This window comes from Thamnophis elegans, chromosome 6, assembly GCF_009769535.1.
Source record: "Thamnophis elegans isolate rThaEle1 chromosome 6, rThaEle1.pri, whole genome shotgun sequence".
Taxonomy (NCBI): Eukaryota; Metazoa; Chordata; class Lepidosauria; order Squamata; family Colubridae; genus Thamnophis; species Thamnophis elegans.
The window spans coordinates 184,400-196,489 of NC_045546.1; the positions used below are offsets into that span (position 1 = coordinate 184,400).

The following is a 12,090-nucleotide window of genomic DNA, read 5'->3' on the forward strand; positions in this document are numbered from 1 at the left end:
CGGGCTGGGCCGCCTCGGAGGCGGGAGCGGGTCCAGCCCTCGCCGCGCCACTTGCTCGCGTCTCCCCGCTCGGGCACTGCGGAGAAGCCGCAGCTGCTGCAGCTCCGAAGCGGGCTCGGCGGGCACGACCATTCTGCGGCGGCGGCGGGGGGGGGAGCGAGGCGGGGCAGCGCGACCGTCCCGCCTCCTCGGCGGCCGAGCCGCACTCGGGCTGGGCGAGAGGGACGGGCGAGGGCGGCGCCGGGCTCGCTGCGGAGGGGGGCGGGCGCGATTCCGGCTGCCGCCATCCCTCCCCCCGCCGCCGCCGCCAGCAGTGGTTCGCTCCGGCCCCATCAGCAGAGGGGATGCGCTGAGGAGCCCAGCCGCCACCGGGAGCGCCGCCGCGGCCGCCGCAGAGGGAGATGCGGGCTCCGCGTCCGGGATTCCGCTGGCGCTGACGCCCCCTGGCCGGCCGGCCCTTGCGGTGAGCGGGAGCCGCGGCGGGCGCGCAGGCACCGTCCCCGCCCAGCGCAGCGGGCCAGAAGGGCGGAGGGGCCATTAGGCCGGCCGTCTCCGCAGAAGGGCGTGGCGGGCGCCCTGCCTCGGAGAGCCTCCCCGGCCCGGCCGCCTCCCCCCCGTCTTCCCTCCGGGGACGGGGAGGAGCCGCCCGTAGCTGCAGCCTCCGCGTCGAAAGGCCGGAAGCCCCGGGCGCGGTCGGCGAGCGGCCTCCTGTTCCTCGCGGCGGCGGCGGCGCCCGGAAGAGCCGGGGGGAGAGGCGGCGGCGTTGCTGCGGGGCCGGGAGGGCGGGGGTCGGCAGGCGGGCAGCGCGGCGCATGCTCGGGGAAGGGGAGGGAGGGGATGCGGCTCCGCTCTCTGCCGCCTCCCGCGAGAGGCAGCCCGGCGGAGGCGCGGTCGCCCTTGGTGCTTGGCGTGCGGCGGGGCTGAGGCCGGAGGGCCGCTTGTCTCTTCCCGGGCAGAGCCGCAGCCGCAGCAGCAGCGGAGGCGCCGCGCAGCCTCCCGCCATGGCCAAGCGCGAGTCCAGCTCCAGCCCGGTGGTGCGGCAGATCGACAAGCAGTTCCTGGTGTGCAGCATCTGCCTGGACCGCTACCACAACCCCAAGGTGCTGCCCTGTCTGCACACTTTCTGCGAGAGGTGAGCGCCGCGGCCCCGCCGTCTGCCCGGGGGGAGTCCCGGCCTGCTTCCCACCTCCGGCCTCCGGGTGGCCGCTGGGTCTGGCCAAGAGGCTCGCCGAGCGGATGAAGAATGGCGACAGGGCGTTGCGGGGATGGGGGGGAGCTATTCTCAACCCCCCTCCGCAGATTGCCCCCCCTCCCTCCGAGGGGGGCCCCAAAGCCTGCAGGCTGCCGTAAGGGCTGCGCTGGGTCAGGCGTGGGACTCGGGTGGCGCTGCAGCCTCGGTGCTTCCTTTGAGCCGCTGAGCGAGGGTCTAAGAAGGATGGGGGGGGGGGGGTAGAACCCACCCAAGCAGAATGGATGGGACCTACGGTGCTCTGGGCTCCCTGACAGGCATCTGTAACATTAGAAGGCAGGGAGGGTTCAGACAGAGCAAATGGGTTTCAACCCACCCTTTTTCCTTTGGAGGACATGAGGACTCCACTTAAGCGCACGGGTGTGCAGACCCTTCGCCCTGCGAGGTAGGCCAGCCCAGAATACGGCCGGGAGTCCTCGCTCTCTCTCTCTCTCTCTCTTGTAAGGGGACAACAGATTCTTGCAGGATGGAAATTATTCTTCACCCCCACCCCCGCCTTCCACTCTCCCCAAAAGTGTGCCTGTGTGTCTGTGTTCCCTTCCGAAATGTTCTGCCTCCTACCGGCCAAGGTCATTGGTACAAGCACAGCAGAGGGAAACTGCCAGGTCCCCAGAGGTCCTGGAGAGAGCGGGTGGTGGTGCTCCTGGAAGGGAAGCCTCTGGGCTGACCCACTCAGGCTCTTCGGCCAGTGATGAAGCCCACCCGTCTCCCTCCGTTAGGAGGACCCTGGAAGCTGCTCAGAGCTGACAGGCCTCTGGGTCTCCCACATGGTGGACTGTGGTGCTGATGTGGTCTCTGGCCCCCACGCCGATTCTTTGCTGGATTTGCCTGAGGCAGAATTTGCTAGCAGCTGCGCTGGTCCCTGCAGTCTCCCGAAGCCAAAATGGGCCCCTCTGCTTCTGCACTGGCCAAAGCTCTCCGCTGGGCTCCGCTGGCCAGAGGATACTTCCCGCTTAGACGGGTGCCGAGGCCTGGCCAAACCCCCTCCCCCCAGGGAAGCTGCGTCCACACCAGACCCGGAATTTGGGCCTTGCCACTCGGTCTGGGGAAGGGGCCCAAGGGTTGCTCCCCTGGTGCAGTGCCTGCCTCGGCCTTCGGGGCAACGGGGTCCTCCTCCCGATGCCAAGGCTCCTCTGTGGGCAACGGGCTGGCTCCCGGCGTTGGCTCTGAAGGCAGGTCCTGCAGAGCAGAGGGAAGGGTGGCGGCCGAGGCATTTGGGGAGATGCTTGCGGGTGACTCTTGGGGTCTTCGGTGTGACCCACTGCCGGTCGATTGTTCCCCACAAAAGGGGAAGGAAGATTTGCTGGGTCTCCTAAGCGGGTGGGGGAGGGGGGAGGAGACTCGAGAGTCCCAGCCATCCCCCTCCTCTGAGAAACGGAACCCACTTCCCTTTCGCCTTGCTGAGCGTTTCAGCTGCAGCTGCTCCCTGGCCTGGAATAGGAAGCCCCGGGCTCTGGTACAAATCCTGGCTGGAGCCTGAGCAGGACCATGGTCCTCTTTCCAGCCCACCCTGCCCACGAGAGAAGCTCCCCCCCCCCCCGCTTTCCATGCGGTGAGCCAAGGCCTGGAGCAGCTGGGCTCACTCTCTTCCGGCACCTCATGGAGAGCTGGAAATTCGAGGGTGTTCAGGCTGGCAAAAGACCTTGTGCGCTGATCCTCTGCCGGGTGTGGCATGGCCTTGTGGACAGGCACCATCTCCTGCACTGAAGCTGTAGCCTTATTGGGGGTGGCTGCAAGGAAGCGGAACCCGCTCGAGGGGTGGGCTGGAGGTGTCGAGGCAGTGGGCAGACCATGGCGGTTCATCCCGAACCTCTGGGGCCCACAGCTGGTTGGGGGAGCAGGCAGGCTGAATAGCAGGAGCCTCAAGCATGGGCCCAGCATGGGGAGGACTGCAGCAAGAGGGCCGGCTGGCTACTTGGGGCACCCAGTGCCTGCTCCCCCCTCCCCCAACTTGGTCCTTTCCGTGACCTGTCAAAAGCGCGAATGTCATAAGCGCGCCGACAACACCGCGGCGCTAAAACTGCGATTTCAAAAGCGCGCTGACAACAGCGCGCCGACCGAAGCGCAATTTCATTTAAGGTAAGATTTACAGTTAGGTTTAGGGTTGGGTTGAGGGTTAGGTTGAGGGTTACGTTACAGCGCGCTTCTGTCGGCGCCCTTTTGTCGGCGCGCTTTAGGGCTAATTAGTCGCTAATTCGTCACGCGGTTTTGTCACCGCGCTTTAGACACCGCGGTTTAGTCAGGCACGGTTTTGTTGTGTGCGCATTTGTAGTGGTCCTTTCAAGGGCTGGCTGTGGCTGAGGGCCCCGTCCGCTGCCTTCAGCCAAGGTCCAGTGCCCGTCCTGACTCGCCTTTTGCCCCCTTGGCCAGGTGTCTCCAGAACTACATCCCTCCCCAGAGCCTGACCCTCTCCTGCCCCGTCTGCCGCCAGACCTCCATCCTCCCCGAGAAGGGGGTGGCCGCTCTGCAGAACAACTTCTTCATCACGAACCTCATGGAAGTGCTCCAGCGCCAGCCCGACAATGCCAGCCACGAGGATGCCATCACCATGCTGGACTCCGTCAGTGCTGTGCCGGGCAAGCCACTCTCCTGCCCCAATCACGAGGGGAAGGTATGTGTGGGGCTGGCGCTCGTGGGGAGGATTGGTGGGAGTGGCTTTGGTGGCCCCTCTTCTTGCCCTCTGCCCAGAAGCTTTCCCTGGGCAGTAGGGGGGACGGGTGGGGGGTCCACATCTCCGCTTTCTTTTCCAAAACCAGGGGGGTTTCGGGGGGGGAGGGGGGGTTGCCCACAAGTCAGCCAGGCTGGCTGGGGATTGGGTCACAAAGGCCCAGGGATCACCAACTTCCCCCTCTGCCCCCCAGACCATGGAGTACTACTGCGAGGCCTGTGAGACGGCCATGTGCCACGAGTGCACCGTGGGGGAGCACCGGGAGCATGTGACCGTGCCTCTGCGGGACGTGGTGGAGCAGCACAAGGCCTCCCTGCGCCAGCAGCTGGATGCCATCAAGAGCCGGTATTTCCCCGGGTGGGCTGCCCACAACCGCAGATCCAGCTGGGGGGTTGGGGGCTTTTTACTCTGCTGCACAGCCCAGGCTCCTGAGGGTTCCTCATTTTCTCCCAGCCTGCCACAGCTGGCCGCAGCCGTGGAACTCGTGTCTGGGATCAGTCAGCAGCTGGCGGAGCGCAAGAACGATGCGGTGGCCGAGATCGGGAGCACTTTTATTGAGCTGGAGAAGGCGCTGGGACAGCGGAAGGGGTTGCTGGTCCGAGACCTGGAGGCCCTCTGTGGGGCCAAACAAAAGGTAAGCCCAGAGAATTTAGGGGGTCTCCTCTGGGGCTTGGCATCCCCCCCCCCCTTGCTTCCTCATGCAGCTTGAGAAGACGCATGGATGAGAGGATCCATGGGCAGAGCCCCCCAGGCCAGATGGGGTCAGGAGGGGGCTCTCGCCCTGGCCAGCACCCTCCCCCCCTGCTCTTTGGCAGCTAAAGGGTGGGGGTCCCCCCAGCCGGCTCCTTGGGGGGGCAGGGCTGAGACCCTTCTTCCCTGGCTCAGGTGCTGCAGGCCCAGCTGGAAGTCCTGCGCCAGGGCCAGGAGAACATCCTCAGCAGCTGCAGCTTCACCGAGCAAGCCCTGGACCACGGGTCGGAGATGGAGGTGCTGCTGGTGAAGAAGCAAATGAGTGAGCGGCTGAGCGAGCTGGCCAGTCGGGAGTTCCCCGAGCAGCCCCACGAAAACGCCCAGGTGGACTACGTGGTGGAGACGGAGGGCGTGCGCAAGTCCATCCTGAATCTGGGCGTGCTGCTCACCACCAGCGCCATTGCCCACAAGACTGTGGCAACGGGTGAAGGCCTCCGCCATGCCGTGGTGGGCCAGGCCGCCTCACTGACCATCACCACCAAGGACAAGGATGGGGAGCTGGTGCGCAACGGCAGTGCCTGCCTGCAGGCTGAGGTGGTGGCCCCTGACAACTGCGCCCTGGAGCACGAGGTGCAGGACAACAAGAATGGCACCTACGAACTGCTCTACACGCCGCGCCAGGAGGGTGACCACGTGCTTTCCATATGCCTCTACGGGCAGCCCATTCGCAGCAGTCCCTTCCGCGTCAAGGCCGTTAAGGCCTCTGACGTGCCCCCTTCCCCAGACGATGTCAAGCGCCGGGTGAAGTCTCCCAGCAGCGGCCACATCCGCCAGAAGGCCGTCCGCCGCCCCTCCAGCATGTACAGCAGTGGCAAGAAGAAGGAGAACCCCATCGAAGACGAGCTGATCTTCCGTGTCGGTCAGTGCCCGGGTGGGACGGAGGGCAAGGGAGCCACTGTAACCCCTGGCTGGCTTGGTGGGCCCCTCCTCACCTCACTCGGTGTCCCTCTCTTGGCAGGAAGCCGGGGCCGAGAAAAGGGCGAATTCACCAACCTGCAGGGCATCTCCACCTCCAGCAGCGGGCGCATCGTGGTGGCAGACAGCAACAACCAGTGCGTGCAGGTAGGAGCAGCTCCTCTGCAGGCACCAGGGTGGCTGCCCGGGACCCCTTCACAGGCGCCTGCTTTCTTCCTCTCTCCCCAACCAGGTCTTCTCCAACGAGGGCCAGTTCAGGCTGCGCTTCGGCATACGGGGACGCTCTCCTGGACAGCTACAGCGCCCCACGGGGGTCACGGTGGACCTCAATGGTGACATCATCATCGCAGACTATGACAATCGCTGGGTCAGCATCTTCTCTCCCGAGGGCAAATTCAAGGTGAGCATCTGGGGAAGCAGACACGGTTTACAGGACAGGGTCTCTGGTGGTCCCCATCGGGTCAGCCTGACCTCTGCTTTTGCCCAGTGGTGGGCCCGTCTTCTGGCTGACCCTCTTCAGATATGTTGAACTCCCATTCTCAGTGCTTGGAGCAGGAAGTGAGTCACGGGACTTGTGCTGCAACCCATGTTGGTTGGGGAGTGTTGGTCCGCTGATCGGCTGCAGTGGGGACTGTGGAAGGCTGCACACCCCTCGTGTCTGATCATTCCTCTGTAGGGGGGGGGGGGCTGCCAAACGATCAGAGGGGTCAGGAGGACCTGTTCCCAAGGCTGACATCCATGCCCCGGAGCTGGCACATGCCCGTATGCCTTTCTCCCCAGACCAAGATTGGAGCCGGGCGCCTGATGGGCCCCAAGGGTGTGGCAGTGGACCGCAACGGGCACATAATTGTGGTGGACAACAAGGCGTGCTGCGTCTTCATCTTCCAATCTAACGGAAAGCTAGTAGCCAAGTTTGGGAGCCGTGGCACGTCGGAGCGCCAGTTTGCAGGTGCTGCAGTAGTTCCTCTCCTTTGCCTCAGGCCCAGCTGGGAAGGGTTGGGAGGCCACCCTCGTCCTGCCCGTGAGAGTGTCGCATCGGAAGAGGGGGACTGCCCCCTGCCTCCTTCGTCTTTGCACTGTTGCCTTCCATTGCCGCCCGCGGGCAGGTGGACCCTTTCAGATGCTAGAAGCCTCCTCTGGATGCCCGGCAGAGGGTGGGCGGTGAAGCAGGCTCCTTCCTGCCAGCTTTGGGCACAATGTCAGGGCAGACAAGGGTGAGGTTTGTGCCCCCAAACAGCCCATTCCCCAAACCGGAGCAAGGGACGGCAAGTGCTCTGCTCTGCCGGCATTTCTACCGGGTCTTTGTGGAGGCAGTGCCCATTCGGCTCCCGCACGGAGCAGCCCGTGGCAGCAGCAGCAGCAGCCGCTCTCCTCGGGTGCACAGCCCGGCTGGGCTCTCCTGGGCTGCCTTTGGCCCAAGGCTTCCTGTGGCTGACCTGGAACCTAGGCTTCTTTTAAGCCTTCAGAGATTAGGGGGGTTTTCTGGACCAGACAGGCTGTTTTGGGGGAGGGGGGTTGGGGTGGAGAAGCCGGAGCTTTTTCTCTCCTACCTTCCGGCCCAGGAAGAGCGCCTGGTCTCCCTGCTCTCCGGTTTCCAGGCCCTTCCCAGGGGCTCCTTCCTTCCAAACTGCCCTGCTGACTGCAGCGGGGCTCCTGCTCACTGCTTCCCTCCCGTTTCCCTTGCCCAGGACCACACTTTGTGGCTGTCAACAACAAGAATGAAATTGTGGTGACCGACTTCCACAACCACTCTGTGAAGGTGAGAGGGAGCCCCCCCCCGTTCCAGGGGATGCTGGGGAAGGGCAGCTATGCTGTTGCTGCGAGGAAGGCTTGGCTGGGGCCCTCGGCTGCTCCTGTGGCTTATGGGCCTCCACACACCCCTCAGAACCTCTCCCGCCCTGGGGCTGTGTCTGGTGGATGAGGGTTCCTGGGCCCCATTGGCTATGGGGAGGCTCCATCCTTGCTGGGGGGCGTGGGGGGGGGGGTCAGGTCTTCTCCCTGCACCTTTGGCTCCTTTGCAGCAGCACCCCCCCCCCAATCACCCAACGGGCAGCTGGGGGCAGGGGCCGGACCAAGCCAGGCAGTCCCTCTTGTGGTGCCATGCTGGGCCTGGGAATCTCCGCCAAGCCGCCTCCCTTCCTGTCCTCAGGTCTACAGTGCAGATGGAGAGTTTCTCTTCAAGTTTGGCTCCCACGGGGAGGGGAACGGGCAGTTCAACGCTCCGACGGGTGTGGCTGTGGATTCCAATGGGAACATCATTGTGGCCGACTGGGGGAACAGCCGGATCCAGGTGCTTGATGGGAGCTTGGCCTCTTCCTCCTCAGCAGCCAGTCTGGGGGTGAAGTCTGAGGCCCCCCGGGGTGCTCTGGAGGGGCAGAGGGACTCCAGGGCCAGCTACCCTCCAGTTGCCTCTATAAAATCAGGGCTGAGCCCCTTCTCTCTTTCGGGGTCCTTCATTGGCCCCCAAGCAGGGGGTCCTAATGATCCAGTAGCCTCTTCCCAGTGTCCTTGAGCTACGGGGTCAAAGGCAGTGACTCAAACCCTTGGCCCTCGCTCCCGAGGATGGTGCAGCCACCGATGCTCCTGCTGCGTGGCCCTTCATGCCCAGGAGTGGCCAGTGTGTGGCACGGGGCTTCCCCTCTGCCCCTGGCCAGCAACACCCCACTCCTGCAAAACAGCCTTCAAAACGGCACGTTGCTCCCGGCTAGTGGGAGCGCAGGGCGACTCCTTTCAGGCCCGAACCTGACTGCATCCTGTTGGGGAGGGGCTGCAGCCCCCAATTATTCTTGTGACCCTTTCCTCCCACTCCTGAATGAGCCACGTGGCTTTTGAGACGCAGGGAGCAGAAGCACGGCCACTGGAGTCTGTGGGCAGAGAGGTGCCCTTCCTCTTGACTCACGGGATTGGCCGTGGTGGCAGCGCTGCCTCCCCCCCCCCCCCGGACAAGAGTTCAGGGCCCCCTCCTCTCTTCCAGGTCTTCGACAGCTCGGGCTCCTTCCTGTCCTACATCAACACCACGGCGGATCCACTGTACGGGCCACAAGGCTTGGCGCTCACCTCGGACGGACATGTGGTGGTGGCCGACTCGGGCAACCACTGTTTCAAGGCTTACCGCTACCTGCAGTAACCCTGGCGGGGCAGGCTGGAAGGGGGGGGCTCTCCGAGTCCCTTCTGGCCCGCCTGCTGGACTATGTGCTTGGGGGTGGGCTGGCCCTCCGGGTCCTCGACCCCACGCCAGGTTGGAGGCTCTGGCAGCTGTGTGTCAAGGTGCCAACAGCCACAACGGCAACTACGCAGCACTGGGACAGCTTCTAGGGAGCAGGCTGGGGGTGGTCCTGCACTCTCCCAAAAAGCTTCTCCACAGTGAGGGGAAAGAGCCTCCCTACGGGCACCACCATGCAGCTCTCGCTTTTATGACTCTGGGGGTGGGGGGTCTTGCCTGAGGCCCCCCCAAGTAGGAATCCCTTGGAGTCTCCCGGCTTCAGTCCCCCCCCCCCCCGCAATTGTCCCTTCCCTTGTTTTTTTCTGCACTTTATCATTGCCCAGAAAGGAGACGAAGCAGCCCCCCCCCCTCCTCTTAGCAGAAGGCGGACTGGTCGCCCAGCTGCAGGGACCGGGAGGGGGGCGGTGGGGGGGGGACCGGAGAGCGTTTCTGCCGTGCCTGCAGAGAGCAGCGAAGACAGGCTTCCAGCGGGGGACCCAGATGACGTCCCGGGAGCTTTAAGGTGGGACTCCGCAGCGAAGGCCAGGCCCCAGCCCCGTGGCCATGCGGGGTCACTTTGCCTACCCGCCACCCCCAGTCTCCCGTTTTCCTTCTGGGTGAATTTCTGGGCTAGCCAGCGATTCTTCTGGGGAAAAAGTCCTCCGGCCAGTCTGGCGCCCTCGCTACGTGGAGCCAAGAAGAGGGGTGGGGGGAGCAGCCAGAGGCCCCACGCGAGTCCCGTGCTTGGCGGGGGCTCGAGGGGAGGAAGAAGAGCTCTTCTGCGTAGGCGGGGAAGGGATGCAGGGCCAGTTTTCCCAGCCCCTCGACTCCCCACCCCGTCCGCCGATGATGCTCGACCCAGCTCAGCCGGTCTCCCCCCCCCCCACCGTTTGGCTGAGCAGCGGCAGCCACGTGCTAATAATGGAATTATGTACAAATAAAAGTATTCTGAAAAGAAGCCGCCTCTCCGCCGGGTCTTGGACTGGGGGGGGGGGGGAGGAGGAAGGGGCGCAGCTGCTCCTCGCCCAGGGCCGCCTCTGCCCCCCCCCCCGATGCAAGGACGGGGGAGGGGGGGCTGAAAGCCTCCGTCCCCTGCAGAAGACCCCCCCCCCCACCCCTCCGAAGACCCCCCTGGACTGCTGGGACCCCAGAAAGAAGCGCGTCCCTCCCCCCGCCGCCTGCCCTGCTTGGGGCTTCCTGCCGACTGGAGGGGCCTGAAGCGCCGGCTGCCCCCCCCCCCCGCTTAAGACCGCCCAGTGAACCAGCCTTCTCCCCCCCCGCAATCCGCTGCCGGGACTCTTGTCCGAAGGGGCGCGGGGCCTTTTCCTGCCCCGCAAAACCCTCCATTTCGCCCACCGCTTACGACAGCAGCCGGCCGGCCACGCCTGGGCTCCCAGCTCCGGCAGCCACGGGGACGCAAAAACACCCGCTCAACGGCCGCGACTCCGGGCTCCGCTGCCTTGCTCAGCCAAGGCCTGGCTCTGTCCGGCCACAGGGCCGCCCCGGCCGAAGCGCTCAGCCCGAGAGAGGCTTTCCCGGGAAAGCCCCGCCGGCAGCTCCCGCCGTGGCCGCCAGGGTGCGCACCGCCTCCTTGCAAGGGTGGCCCAGCCCGCCTCCCGCCCTCCCTGCAGTGCCCCCTCGCGGACGCTGCGGGCTTTCACTCGGCCCCGCCCCTCGGGCCTGGAGGAGAGCGTCACGGGGCGGGAAGGCCCCGCCTGCGTTCTCCTCGCCTCGGCAACAGCGCCTTGATTGGCCGCCGCAGCCGCCGCCTGACGCAAGGGGGAGCGTCACACCCCCCCCAGTTGCCCAGCGTGCAAAAAGGGGGCGGATCAGCGACTCCGGCCTTTCTGGCGCACAACCTGCCCATCCCCCAGCCTCTTCCCGCCACTGGCTGCGCCCTGGGAGGCAGCCCCTCCCTCCTCCGGCTTCTTGAGAGGGCGTGGCTGCGGCCTCCATGCCCCCCCCTCTCCCCGCCTTCTGCGCCTGCGCTTCCTTTAGAGCCAGTTGCCCCCCCCTCGCTAGCCCCTCCCCTCGGGGGAAGCGCCCGGGCGGCTTCGGGGTCCTCTTGGGGGGGGGGTCTCCCCGGGGCCACGGAGGGGGCTGCTCTGGCAGATCTCCCGGGGCTGGGTGGGCGCAGGCCGGCCTTCCTGCCCTTTCCCACTTTCTCGGCATAAAACGGGTTGGTCAGAAGTCGAGGCTGGGGTGGGGGTGTTGCTCTCCAGAGAAGCAACCGGGGAGGACCGGAGCCGCCGCCGCCGCCTCGGGACCCGCCGCCTCCTTCCCCGGGACAATTTCCCCTCATTGCCCCGCCTGCCAGAGGGAGAAGGGAAGCATCGTCCCTCTGCGCAGCAGCGTTGCAGACACCGAGAGGCTTCGAGGCGCCTGGGGTGCAAGGAGGCGTTTGCTGGCCGCCAGGTTCAGACAACGAGAAGACCCGCGTTGCAAGTCCTGAAGCGCCTCCCGTATGGAAACAGGCGTCCTTCTGCATTCTCCAAAGTGGCGCAACACGGAAACACTCAACTCGTTTCTTCTTGGTTACCTTGAGAGGGGGGGAAAAAAGCCTTATGAGTAGATGGGGGTCTCCCTTCTCCTTCGGGCCACGGGTGCTGCTGACCCCGGGTCTCTGTGCGAACCCTTTAGCCTTGTGGTTTGGGGCTTTTGGCACAAGGACATCTACTGGAACTTTTACTGGACTTCTGGGATTGAAGGACACTTTCCTGTCTTTTTACACTTTGTCCTGCTTTAGCAGTGGGGGAGGGGGGACGCTGGGGGCTCCTGAGGAGGAAACTGCAGGAGAGGGCAGAGGCCTCCCTTCTCTGGGAACCGTAAAGTGGGCAGCCCTTGGTATCTTTGCTGGGAACCAGGGATGGGCAGAGAGAGCCTTGCGCAACCTGGGACAATCCTGGAGATTTCCTCATAGTTGGAGGCCCCACTCGGCGGCTGCTGCCTCCTCCGTCCCCCACCCTCCACCTGCCAGCGGGGGTGGGGGTGGGGGGTGTTCTTGTTCTGCAAGGGGTGTGGGACACGATGTGCCGCTTCCTGGTGTTTCAGAGCTTCTGGGAACCTGCTCGCCCTCTGCAAACATTTGCCTGATCTCTGGATGTTTGCACAAGTTGGGTGAAAAAAATCCACCGAACTTTGATTCCCCTCTAAATCCACAGCTCTGGGGCAGCAGCATCTCCAGCCCTTGGGTGGTGGGCCTCTGCCCATTTTTATAAACACAACAAATGTTTCACTCTGTGTTTAAGACTGCCAGCAATTAGGGGGGAAATCCTCATTAATGCAGCGGAAGAGGGTCCTTGGATG

General features: G+C 64.9%; 1 protein-coding gene across 3 annotated transcripts; it reads left to right on the forward strand.

The window, feature by feature from the left end:
- Positions 1-208: 208 nt before the first annotated feature.
- Positions 209-9,742, forward strand: TRIM3 (tripartite motif containing 3). Of its 3 annotated transcripts, none has more exons than XM_032219887.1 (11): positions 209-463; positions 957-1,132; positions 3,620-3,860; positions 4,111-4,262; positions 4,371-4,551; positions 4,803-5,729; positions 5,815-5,982; positions 6,363-6,531; positions 7,271-7,341; positions 7,732-7,872; positions 8,557-9,742. In XM_032219887.1, the coding sequence occupies exons 2-11, from the start codon at positions 1,002-1,004 to the stop codon at positions 8,707-8,709; spliced, it is 2,334 nt and encodes a 777-aa protein (XP_032075778.1). In that variant the 5' UTR covers positions 209-463; positions 957-1,001; the 3' UTR covers positions 8,710-9,742. The 3 variants fall into 3 exon arrangements, with proteins under 3 accessions (XP_032075778.1, XP_032075776.1, XP_032075777.1); XM_032219886.1 differs by lacking the exon at positions 209-463 and having other exon boundaries at positions 795-1,132; positions 4,803-5,526; positions 5,626-5,729; XM_032219885.1 differs by lacking the exon at positions 209-463 and having other exon boundaries at positions 793-1,132.
- The last annotated feature ends 2,348 nt before the right edge of the window (positions 9,743-12,090 follow it).